The sequence below is a fragment of the Sarcophilus harrisii genome, chromosome 3 (assembly GCF_902635505.1).
Source record: "Sarcophilus harrisii chromosome 3, mSarHar1.11, whole genome shotgun sequence".
Lineage (NCBI taxonomy): Eukaryota > Metazoa > Chordata > Mammalia > Dasyuromorphia > Dasyuridae > Sarcophilus > Sarcophilus harrisii.
This window is the reverse complement of record NC_045428.1, coordinates 10345012-10357664: the sequence shown is the minus strand read 5'-3', so window position 1 is coordinate 10357664 and position 12653 is coordinate 10345012. Positions and strand designations below refer to the sequence as shown.

Here is a 12653-nt window from a genome sequence, read left to right as displayed (position 1 = left end):
TCTGGGTAGCAGCATTTTATGCTTCATTATTCTTTCCCCCAGCACAGCTGGAGCCTCATCTCAGGGTGGGCCATAAAGCATTAGACCAGAGGCAGGAAGAGCTGTTTTCAATTCTTCTGGGGGGTAGTTATTATCTGTGTGATCCTAGCAAGTCTTCCGTAAGATGGAGCAGACTCAGCGAGGGGTTTAGCTCAGCTACGTGGGTCACCTTTCTGGTGCCCTTTATTCGAGATGTTCAGAGATACCGGTGATCACGAGCATCCTTCTTTAGTCCCCACTGATCACCAGAATGGAAGCCCTTGGAAGACTGTAACTGTCTGCTTTTTCCTTCATCTCAGCCCAGCATCTGTTGTTAGAGGGCTTGACAAACCCGTGATGATTAACTTATGGATTTATTTTGTTGTTACTGAAATGTTTCAGCTGTGTCTGAGTCTTTGTGATCCCATCTGGAGTTTTCCTGGCAGCGATACTGGAGGGGGTTGCCCATTGCCATCTCCAGTTCGTTTTACAGATGAGGAAACTGAGGTAAACAGGTAATATGACTTGCCCAGAGTCACACAGCTAGTGAGTGTCTGAGGTCCAGGGCCAGCATTTTATCTCCTGCACCCCCAGCTGCCTGATGGATCTCTTATTCCCCAAATAATAATATTGGCTGTCATTTATATATCACCTTAAGAGCTTGCAAAGTGCTTTGATGGAACTCTATTACTTAACACTCGTGACAGCCCTACCGATATCTCCATTTTACAGATGAGGAAACTAAGGATCGGTTGCTCAGCTGAGGTCATACAGCCAGTGTCCAGGGGCAGGATGAGAATCCAGATCATGCCCAGTGCTCTCTCATTATCCTACTACTAGCCAGTCAGCTGCTCCAGAGACCTTCCTTCTCACTCACCTTCAGCCTCTCAATAGCTTCTTCACTGCCCGGGGCAAACAGCATCCGCTCATGGAGGCTGGAAACGGAGGCCGCTCGGCTGGATAAGGCCGACAGGGAGGATGAGGGGCTCATACCCACCAAGGCGTTGGTCACTGTGGAGAGATTGTCAGGGCGTTGACTCAATTCTGCCACGCCAGGGTTACCATTATTGTTCTCAAAGTCGGACATGTCTATGGTGAGGAAGGGAGGAAGGAGGGGAACAGACAGACAGAAGGAGGAGGAAAAAAAGCAGAAAAAAGAAAAATAAACGAAGTTGGGAAAAAAATCAACAAGATGAAGCAAAGAGAATGCTAAAAACCAAAACAAAGAAAGCAGGCACACAGCAAGCCCTGCCATGTCCAGGCTGGCCTCTGTTCTCAGCTCTGCAGCCTCTGGGCTTTCTCCTTCCACCTGTGGCCTCGAGCAGGCAGCCCACCCCCTTCTCACCTGAGTTTTGGTGCCTGCCGGTCACCGCTCCCTCAATGGCCACACTTGCTTGCCAGCCCTGGTGGGAGGTCAATGGCTCAGCCAGACTCTCCACCCCATGGGGTTGCACGGTAGCCAAGTCAGCCAGCCTCCATTATTGCATGGTAAGGGCTGGCCTCTCTCAGACTTGGCACATAAAGGGTCTTCCTTCACACCTGAGCTAGCCATCTGTGGCCTTGCATGGCTTGATGGTCCTGTTTGAGCCTGACCTTCAGCTCTCTATACCTGTCTGACCCCCAGAACCTCCTTCCTTTCTTTTCTATCTTTTCTCAAAGTCAGTGACTTCCTCCATCGTTTCCCAGCTGCCTCCCAGAACCTTCCTTCCTTCCTTTTCTATCTTCTCTCAAAGTCAGCGACTTCCTCCATCATTTCCCAGCTGCCTCCCAGAACCCTCCCTCCCTCCCTCCTTTCCTTCCTTCCTTCCTTCCTTCCTTCCTTCCTTCCTTCCTTCCTTCCTTCCTTCCTTTTCTATCTTCTCTCAAAGTCACCGACTTCCTCCATCATATCCTGGCTGCCTCCCAGAACCCTTCCTTCCTTCCTTCCTTTTCTACCTTCTCTCAAACTCAGCAACTTCCTCCATTGTTTCCTGGCTGCCTCCCAGAACTCTTCCTTCCTTCCTTCCTTCCTTCCTTCCTTCCTTCCTTCCTTCCTTCCTTCCTTCCTTCCTTCCCTCCCTTCCTTCCTTCCTTCCTTCCTTCTTTCCTTTTCTATCTTCTCTCAAAGTCAGCAACTTCCTCCATCATTTCCCAGCTGCCTCCCAACTACTGCCCATACTCCCTAGACAACACCTGCTTTCTTCCTGTGCTTCCAAAGTGATACCACTTTCATTTGGTTCCTGGCTACTTCTACAGTTTCTTCCCTTTTTCTTGGAGGAGTTCAGACTTGTACATCACTTGCTCCTCCTGGTGGGATGGACTTTTAGCCTATTGGGAAAATCAGTAGCTTAGAACCCCAAGGTCTCCAGAGCTTCGCGGCCACTTTCTGTGGCCGTATCTGTTTCATTGGACTTCTAAGGAGAGGCTCAATGGCCTCTGGAGGAGTTGAGGAGACGCCTTCTCTTTTTCTCTTTCTAGATTCAGCACTTTCTCTAGTTGCCAGAAGTTGGGCCATGAGGTACCCCCTCCTCTGACCAGCCATTGTAACCCAGCATGAAGGAGTCCCTCTCACAGGCATTTGGAGGCAGCATTAAGAATCTGGCTCAGAAGAGCACAGAAATTCAGTCTCTGGGGGCTAATTTCAGACACAGAAAAAGCTAGAGCTGTGCTTGAGCTAGAATCTCTCTGGGTTGTGGCCCGGGTCCTTCTAAGGATGCACATGGACTACGGGCACTTTTCCTTAGAACTCTGGGGCTCAGAGATTGAATTTCTGGGCCCATCAGATAGAGATTTTGGCTTTGCCCCAAGCCAAGGTGTGATGTCAGCTGTTGGATCCACAAAGGCCCAGACTGTGGGGACCTCGGCCGTGCAAGCTTAAGCTCTAGGAGGGGGAGGCGCCACGTCGAGACTAACGCCGCCACTACTTCCTGGGGGTCCCTTTACCCCAGTATCTCCTAGGGCAGGTCCTGAAACAGCTCCCCGGCCAATAAGCAGGACGACAGCCCTCTGACCAGACCTAGGCCCCACGCCAGCCCTCACAGACGCCAAACAAGAGCAGCAGCACAAAAGCGACAGCGACAGCAGCAGCAACAGCAGCAAACATAGCTATAGCATGGAGATCGTGTCACCAAAAGTTCTCTGGGAGAGCGGACGTTCCCCGGGGGTGCCCGGGCTCAGGACGGGGGGGCCCGGGCTCGGGACGGGGACCCAATCATTTTTTGGATGAGCTCAGAGTCAGAGGCAGTGAGGCGGACAGGGCCGCCCTGGGAGGCTCTGGGGGCCTGGGTTACATCCCCGGAGCAGTCACTAACGTGCTGTGCATCTCCTTAACAAAGTCTAACTCTCTGGACCTCAGTTCCCTCATAAGCAAGAGGGGAGAGCTTGAACCTAATGATCTCCACAGTCCCTTCTGAGCTCCAGAATCCTGATTCCCACTCTGAGCAGGCTTACTAAAGGACCCTTCAGTGATCCCATCAGAGGACTCAATAAAGGACCAGGCTCATTAAAGGAGCCTTCATTTTGTGTGTCTCCTCTCAGAGTCATGGTCGGTCTGAGCTCAGTACAAAGGCGTTGGCTGCACGTGGAAAGGGAGACACCGGGCCAGACGGGAGCAGTAAGTCCGTCCGTTTTTATGCTGATCACTATTACCTAAGTACTAACCAATACTTCTCTTCTCCAAAGCTTCCTATCGGTGTCATCTACCAAGCTAGCTTTTCCTTTCCCAGAATTCTCAGCGGGAGCCACCTGCTGTCCTGTGCTGGACCCAGTCTGGTTAGGAAATGTCCGATGCGTCCTTAATGCTTGGCCATCATCTGACCAAGACCTTTCCTGCATGGTCCAATCCTCTAGATCTTCTGCTTTACTTTCACCCTCTTTGGGACCTTAGGGTTACCTCTGTGCCATATGATAAGGAGGAGGAGGAGCAGCAGGACTTTTGTGAAGAGACTTGCTTTGAATTTTACTTCTCGTCTCTTACCAAGGAAAAGGTTCTGCCTGGAGAACTCCTGACCTGGTGTGGCACCGAGGGTCTTTCTCCTTATATCCTTATATCCCTAAACTGGGGCAGAGCCTCCTGCCTTCAATGAAAATTGTGGAGGTTCCAGGAGCTCCTGGAGAAGAACGGTCCCTGTAGGGGTCAGGGACTTCCTGATGTAGTCCTGAGGGCCAGTCAGCTGATCCCACCCGTCCCCCCCACCCTTCACCTTGCCCTTAGAAATGTCATGATCAGGTAACAATTCCTCCTGAGGCTCTCCAAAGCTTAACTTGAAGAACACCTTCCACAGGAGACACTGCCTGATCTACCCGGCTATTGATGTGCTCTCTCCCTCCGACAATGACTTTGGATTGAGACACAGGAACCGGTGATTTCATTAGTATGGCAGACTTCCAGGTATGGAGATGCCTTCTATCAATGTAGCTTGCCTCCTTTTCTGAAACAGTCTTTGAGAGTTTCTTAGAACCTTTCAAGGTAAAACGACTTGCTTAGGGTCACCTAACTAGTACACATCAGAACTGGGGCTTGAGTTCAGGGCCAGCTCTCCAACCCCTCGGCCAATGCACACAAATGCTTTGGATTTACCCAAATATGTGCGTGTTTTATATATCCTACCAGTAGAATGTGAGGGGCATTTTTCGTTTTGACCTGGATCTCCAGTGTCTAGCAGGTATATGGCCCATAGGAGGTCTTGCTATATCCTTGTCAATTAGTTGATTAATCATTCGGAACATAAGCCTCATGATGACAGGGCCCGCTTTCTTTTTGTCTTTCAATTCCTAGTGGGAGTTTATAGGAGCTCTTGGAGGGGAGAAGCCCCCGGAGAAGTCGAGCCCAGAGCAAAGGCTTATGGACTGATCCGAACGTAAGCTCCCCGAGAGCAGGGACTGCTCGGTTTTTGTCTCGGGATCCCCAGTACTAAGTATGAACTTCAGAAAAAATAGAGGCTTAATTAATGCTTGCTAAGGATTAAACTTAATTCTCTTCAAGATCCCAACGGGAAGCCATAGTAGCACATCCCACTCCTTCCTGATGAAAAGGTCTGACGCTCAAGCTACTTCTCCCCAAGCCTCCCTACCCACTGTCCTCCACTCTCCACCTCAGACGTCATTATTGACAAGGCTTCCCCACAGAGAGCGGAGGCCTCTGGCCAAATAGAATCTCAAGACCACTGGAGTCCCTGAAAATGGTTCCTGGTGCTCAGTGACGACTGTTGAAGAACAGGAGGTCAGCCTGGAGCTCGGCTGATCTTTTTGTCCAGGACCACTGGCTCAAAGAGCTACAAAGGGGCCTACAGGAGAGCTGAGCAGGGACGCTGCCCAAACTGCCCCAAACGAGTGGTCCTGGAGTGAGCAGGGACAGTGCTCATGGGGAGTGGGCTTTTACACACATAGAACCGTGCATTACTCGTTATGCCTTTTGGATCAGCACAGAAGGTGTCAGTAAGTCACTCATCTATTGTCTGGGGACTTTCATGCTCTTGCCATCCTCAATCTTTTTTTTTTAGAAGTACCAGGATCCTCCTCCTCCTCCAGCCATCGAATCCTAGACCTGGAGCCCAAAGGGACCTTAGAGCTCAGCCCTTCCGGCAGCCTAACTGACGTGAGGGAACTGAGGTTTCAGAGTTAAGCTCTAAGTGTTCGGCAGAGCAGGGGCTCCCCCCTTTCATCCTACAGGCCTGAGATTTGGAGGGGGTGCAAGGACGTGGCTGGAAGGGGGAAGGCCGGCTGAGAAGAGCGGGGATACGGTTCCATGGGATGCCAGGGCCCAGCTTTGGGCCCCGGTCGCAGGCCCTGGAGTCCCCGTCTAGGTTCCCCTCCCATGCTGTACTTATGTTCCTTGCCAATGACTGATTCTCTCAGAAGCAGTGAAGCACACAGAGATACCAGCAAAGGGAATACACACATTTAGGTCCTCCAGGCACAGTGCTGGCTGAGAGAGGCAAGGAAAGGGAGAGTGGGGAAGAAAGACAAAGAGAACAAAACAACAACAGGTTTAGCTTTCTGGGACTTGGGAGCTGAAGCCGAGTTATCCCTGTTGGGCTAGGGGCAGGGGTTTCTTTCCCTGGGGTCTGCTCAGGGCACACGGCATGCTGGGACTCTCCTCCCGTTCCCCACCCTCAGAACCCCCTCGAGCTCTCACTGCTGCTTAGGAAGGACCTTTCTTTCCCATCCTGGCACCTGCCCCACACCTGGCTAGTCTGGGGAGCTGGGAGATCTTTCTCCTTCCTAAATGGATAATTCAGGATAATTCATTCTTAGCAATCTCCATCCCTGGGAAGCGGGAGATTCTCCTGCGGGGGGGGGGGGGGAAGGCTGGATACCTAACACTGGCCATGTAGCAGGAAAGGGATGAAAGGAAAGAGAGGGAAGGAGAAACGGAGTCAAGGAGAGAGGAAGAGAGGAAAGGAGAAGAGGGAAGAAAAGCCTTCTTTGAAGGCCTGGGGACAGGCGGGGTTACTTTGGGAAGAGTCCTTCACAAGTCCCAGTTTGCTGGGACTTTTATGTCGGAGGGCCAGTTGCCCCAGCCCTTCAACTAAGGGACGTGGAACTCTGGTCGGAGGAAACGGACCATGTGCAGCGTGCAGGATCACAGGACACCTACTGTCAATGATGTCCCCAAGCCCCTGGGCATACAGCAGGTCTCGCAGGCGAGCCACCTCGTCCTTCAGCTCGCGGATCAGCTTGTTGTTGGGGTCCTCGTTTATGACGGCGTTGCAGCGGATCTGTTTGGCTCGGTCAGCGTATCTGCAAAGAGAAGGGAGGCGGTCGGCAAACGGGACAGAGCCTGTGGCTTCCAGGAAGACTTTGGGCAACCAAGGTCACGTAATAAAGATGCTTTGGAGGCTCAAACCATCTTGAAGTGGCGAGCTTGGGACCTTAAAGCCAAGCGGGCTCAGAACCTCCCTGACCCAGTCCCCTCATTTTGCAACAGAAGACTGCGGGGAGGTTATGACTGTCCTGGAAAGAGCCATGAGGGAGCACATGAGCAAGAGGCTCGGAGGAGTTTCAGAAACTTGGGGGAAGCAAACCCCCCATACACACAGCAGAGGTCCAAGGATCCTACCCAGGAACAGATCTCAAAGGATCCATGAGCTTGGATGGGGAAAAACAGTGACATCTTGATTTTCAATACCCCAGATTGCAATTCTAGCAGTCTGAGGATTTCCCATAATTCTGAGAAGTTGTCCAGAGCTTTCACTGGACAACCCGAGATCTCAGTGAATATCAACAATAAATCATGTGCAGGACTCCGGCACCCAAGGAAGCTGCAGCTCAGAAGGAGGCTCGGAATTAAAGCCCATAGTTGGTGACTGGTGCAAAAGGGGGAGTGGGAATAAGGCCTGAGAGGGCAGAAAGCCTCTGTGGCAGCCCAGGGGAGAAGAGATCCAGAAGATGCTGGACCTCAGGAGCCTGGAACAACTCTCTGATCCGAGGGCTGCCACCTCCATCCAAGCCCCTTCCTTCCTTTCCAGGAACCTCAGGGACCCCATCTGTCCTCTCCGAACGAGGTCTACTGCTGCAGCCCAGCTAACCCGCCCTGTCTTTGAGTGTGGGGCGGGATAGCGGGAAAGATGGAACCCAGGGGAAATGGCTGGGGAAACTGAGGCTGAGCATGATTAATGGCCTGTCCAGAGCGGAGGTTGGACCTTCCTGCCTCCAAGGGCAGTCTTCCATCTGGGGAGGTGCCCCGAAGCCTCCAGCTGCCTCTCTAGCTCTCTGACACCTCTCCGAGAGAGCTCTCTCTGAGCTCTGAGCTCGCAACCTGAGGGGAAGAGGCTTTGAAGAGAGACATTCACCGACTCTTAATCAATGATGAGGGGGAAGCCGGAGATTGGTAACAGGTAAGAGCTCAGCTGAAATGGACATTTTCCTGCTCTTGAGGAGGGGCTAGAAAATAGAGATTAGCTCTGCCAGGTCTTACCTCAGGGTGCTAAGGGTCTCGTCGTAGTTAATGTCAGCAGGGCTCAGAGCTGCCACCATCGCAGTCCTAGAATTGCCCCCTGGAGGAAAAAACAGAGGACCTGACCAGCGTGCCTTGGGAACAGCCCCATGAGAGGGGAAAACAACCATCACTCAACTCTTTCCTCCCAGGGAGCTGGGAGCTTCTTTTTTTTGACACCATCAGCCTTGATTCCCTCCTTTTTTGTAATAAAGGAAGTCTTGAAGGACCCTCTGAGCTCAGATCTTCCTTCCTTCCTTTAGTCTTTAGCACAAGGGCTGGCACAGAGTAGGTGCTTAATAAATGCTTGTTGAGTTGGTGACTTGTAGCTACCTAATAGTCTGCAAAGTCGGCCCTTAGTTTTGTTCATCTGTAAAATGGGGACGATAATACCCGCAGCTTACACCTCACTGTGTTGTTGCCCAGACACAGATCTGGCTTGCCTTAAGTTTGCCAGGCCCCACATGGACATGAATGATCTCATGTGACCCTCTCTACAACCATATGGGGTGGGATTGTTTCATTATCCACATTTTACAGCCGAGGAAACTGAGGCTCAGAAGGCTTACTGCTCTGTCCAGAGATGAGATTTATCCCTTCCTGACTCCCAGAACGGTCCTCTGTCCAGGGAGGTGTCTGTAAAGCATCTGGTTGCTTTTTCAACTCTCTGAAAATGGCAGCTACAACCTGGGGCTTTGACCACAGACTTTGATACACCCCCGAATATCCATTCTTCAGTTTGGAACAATTGGGCTCTTTCCTTTGACCATTTACTAAAGACCCTCAAACTGGCAGCCATGATTATGCCTTCAAGTCATTAGGATGAAGGCTTTCATTTAAATTTTCCCCCAAATCTCATTACAGCACCAGGGGGCTCCCTTTCCCTCTGCCCTAAGCCCTGTGCCTGGTCTCTGCCTCCCTCCTACAGAGCAAGGGCCCCAGGTCTTTGTGGAGAAATCTTGTATCCTGAAATCCCCTGAACACTCCTTCTCCTCCCCCAAAAGAAAATTATTATCAAAAATCCTTGAAAATCCCCTATTTCATTGAAGGTCCATCTTTTCCCCTGAAAGACGGTGCTTGATTTTTCTGGGTAGTTGATGCTTGGTTGCGATCCAAGCCCCTTTATCCTCCACAATATCATTTTCCAGGCCCTTCAATCCTTTAAAGTGAAAACTGCTAAGTCCTGGCTAATCCAAAAAGCTTATCTTAAGGCTCATTTCACCGTGTTTGCCTCTGGTCCCAGAACAGTTATTTTGGGACCCATCTTGTGTGGTTACCCATGGAGCCTTGGTACATCTGAGCCCAATTCTCAGAGCTCCAGACCTGCACAGCCCTGTTCTATCATTTAGCATTGGATCATCAAGCTGGCCTGACCCCATTCCCCTATTCCCATTCTAAAGATGAGAAAACGATTCCCAGGGACTTCCAATCCCTACCTATGTGGAGTAGAACCATGGGACCATGGAGAAGAGTGGACCCAACCTTGGGGGGCCTTCTAGTCGGATGCTGTTATTCTACAGGCTTGGAGACCAAATGCTGGAGAGCCAAGGGAGTTGTTCAACATCCCATGAGCCCTGGCAGAAGGAGTGTTGAAGCTCAGGCTCTCCGACTCCAAAGCTTCCACATCCCATGAGCCTTGGCAGAGGGAGCGTTGAAACTCAGGCTCTCCGACTCCTAAGCCAGACTCTCTCCCCGCCTTTTCACACCCCCTGCTCAAGCTCATGGTCTCCCCAGGGCTAATCTGGGACCTTGGAAAGACTTGGGAACTGGCCTTCTCTGACCCCCACAGTGCTCGCGACTTTGCATTCTGCTTTTCTCCTGGTGAGAACAATTTCCCCAATCAGTGGCCCGGTGTCCTTCCTGAGGAAGGTGGATGGAGAAGGCAGCAAAGCAAAGCCTTCTCCCCCTCCGGAAGCCAGCCCAGCTGGTGGTCCTCGAGGCTGCTCGCCAGGGAACAGCAGGAGAAGGACGGCAACTGCTGCATGTGAAGCGGCAGAGCTGAAAGCAGATTCCTTACCCAAATTTTCCCGGAGGAGCCAGGTCAGCACCGAATCTCTGTAAGGGATGAAATCAGTCTTTTTCTTCTTTTTGTTCTGCGGGAGGAAAAGGAAGAATTCAAGGAGGTCAAGCCTGTAGCCCCTTGGCAGGTCAGACATGACAGGCAGGTTGGCAGGCAGGCCAAGTGGCCTGTGCCCAAGCCCGGGCACTACAAGAAACAATGGAAGCCAAGCCAGCCCTTTGCACCCATCTCCTCGGCACAGACGGCACATTATCGCTTCGACGGGCAGCCTTTGCTGTGGCCGAGATTGGGGGGATGCAGTCCCTCAAGGTCATTCTGGACCAGAGGATCTCTGGGGTGCAGGGGCGCCCTCAACAATTTGGAAGGTGAGTCATGTGATCTCTTTGCTTTGCCTCCTAATACTCAAACTCAAGTGGTCCTTGGGTTTCACTATACAAGGTCTTTGGGTTGTTCATTGAATCCATGTTCAATCCTTTGGGTTGGGAGGAATTGTTGAGGAACCAGACAGCTCAAAGACCACTGTTTGACAAAGCTGCTCAGTAGACAGCCGAAATAATTAGATGCTGCCCGGGGTCTCACCCAATGGAACCTAAGAGGTCAACTAGTGCATCCACTTGCCAATTGTGCAATAAAATATCCTTTTAAATATCCAAGAAAGGAGATTTTTTAAAATGTCTTTATCCTTTCATTTTATCCAGAATCATTATTGTAAATGAGTGCCCCAATTCTTTTTATGTTTTTTTAAAATGTCTTTATCCTTTCATTTTATCCAAAATCATTATTGTGAATGAGTGCCCCAATTCTTTTTATCTTTTATCTCAATCATCCCACGGGCTGAAGAAAAGATGATTCTAGGCATTACAGGAAAGTAAACAAAGTCACATAACTATAAATGTTCTGAAATATAGGGGGAGATAAAGTCCAAAATGTACAGTTGGGGGGAATTCCAGTCCAGTGGTTTTTGAAGATCCCTAGTTCCCTTCTAATCCCAAGCCTTATTTTTAATTCTCTAAGACACCCATTTAAAAAGAAGATAAATATCAGAAGGAAACGAAGAGTCACCAACCTTGTTTGGTCCAGAATCCTGGGGGCAAAAGAAAGAGAAAGTAGCTTAGAAATGCTCAGAAAAGTAAACTGTGATGAGCTACTAGACTTAGAGGCCCAGATGATAAAATGGGAAATGAATTTCTGGTATCACTAGAGTAAACCCTCCCTCTGGCTCAGCTGCGTCTCCCTCGTGCTGCTCTTGGTGAGCGAGTGAAAGAGAAATGGGGCTGTTTCAACAGCTGTCTGTCTCACATAAAGAGCAGCAGATGGAAGGGGATTGAGTCCTAGTGACTCAGATTTCTGATTTCCCTTATGACCCCAAACTGTCCTCAGAAAAGTGTATAATCCCTGGGCCCTCAGAGGAGAAGACCTGAACCCAAGGATAGCAGCTTTCAGAGAAGGAAACCCTCAATTTCAGAGGGTCTGAGAGGGGTCTAGGATAAGCAACTCCCCCTTCCCTAGGACTCAATGCCCTCATCTTATCTCTAAAATTGTTTATTATACAGCTGAATTAGAGAAGAAATTGGCGCTGTCCCTGGCCGGGTCCTATCAGATCTTCAGGATTTGGTACTTTGGTTGTACTTTGGTACAAGAAAGTAGAAAACACAGATACAGGAAGCTTCGGAATCATTTTTGTCCTATCTTAGGCTCATGGCAGAGCTGGCACGGTGGTCTACAGCCGAGATCCTTTCTAACCAGCCAATGAATAAAAAACAACCCTTAAGGCCAAACTCACCATTTCAGCTAGAGCAGAGATGACTTTTCCCAGTGTGGTCAAGGACTTGTTGATGTTTGCTCCTTCCTGTTGGAGAAAGAAAGCCCCGGTGTTGGAAAACAAGATAGATTTTCTTTAGCATATTTTTTTTAGTGTCACTGCTCTGCTCAGAAAACCTCGGTGGCTCCCTATTCTTTTTAGAACAAAATCCAAACTTCTCTGTTTGATTTATAAGCCCTTCACAATCTGGTTCCAGCCTTTCTTTTCATGACTGCCTTCTCACGCCTCTACTTAATGCTCTCTGCCTTTTAGCCATGTCCTTTCCCTTGCTGTTCTCCAAATAGGACATTCCTTCTTCCATCTGTGGACTCCTATGCCTGGAATGTGTATTTGCATGCACTTGTGCACACACATTCGCACACACATACACACACACTCACACATACACGCACACACACACACACACACACACACTCACACTCACACAGCTGATTGTAGCCATACTCAGTATATTAAACACAGGGAAACCCAAAGGCTCAGGAGAAAGTGACGGACTTTGTTGCTCAGGTTTCACTTAATGAGACACTCGACTCAGTGTAAGTCCCTTCCTATTCCTCGGCCTCTGTGATGACCAGGGTAACTGCCGGGTTTGATTCGGTTCCTGACCTCTAGTTCCAGGTTTCCTCTTGCCTTCGGACTACCCCAAGGGAATGAGCCAACCTTCCCCAGGGGAAGCAGGGCAATCCCGGGCAAACACTGTTCCCTTTCTCCTCTGAGAGGAAGCCTGCCGTCTCACAACAGGGGAAGGCCCTTGGCCTCCATGAAATTAAACCCAAGAAAGCTTGTTCTGTGCGCTAGAAATATAGTACAGAAACAAAAACAAAACGGTGGGACCTCAGGAAGTTTATGTTCTATGGAGGAAATGCAGTGTGGACACA

At 50.2% G+C, this 12653-nt stretch overlaps 1 protein-coding gene across 14 annotated transcripts in view; it reads right to left on the bottom strand.

The window, feature by feature from the left end:
- KIF1A (kinesin family member 1A) overlaps window positions 1–12653 on the bottom strand; it is a 171683-nt gene that overhangs the window by 96993 nt on the left and 62037 nt on the right. For 5 of the 14 annotated variants that reach the window (XM_031957496.1, XM_031957497.1, XM_031957498.1 and 2 more), the window contains exons 9-15: window positions 11737–11802; window positions 11020–11037; window positions 9951–10026; window positions 7916–7994; window positions 6596–6738; window positions 5897–5923; window positions 896–1107 (exon numbers count right to left, since the gene is read on the bottom strand). In XM_031957496.1, the coding sequence (XP_031813356.1) occupies window positions 896–1107; window positions 5897–5923; window positions 6596–6738; window positions 7916–7994; window positions 9951–10026; window positions 11020–11037; window positions 11737–11802 (621 nt within the window). The remainder of the gene's footprint in view (window positions 1–895; window positions 1108–5896; window positions 5924–6595; window positions 6739–7915; window positions 7995–9950; window positions 10027–11019; window positions 11038–11736; window positions 11803–12653) is intronic. The other 9 variants (XM_031957499.1, XM_031957501.1, XM_031957505.1 and 6 more) reach the window with 2 other exon arrangements.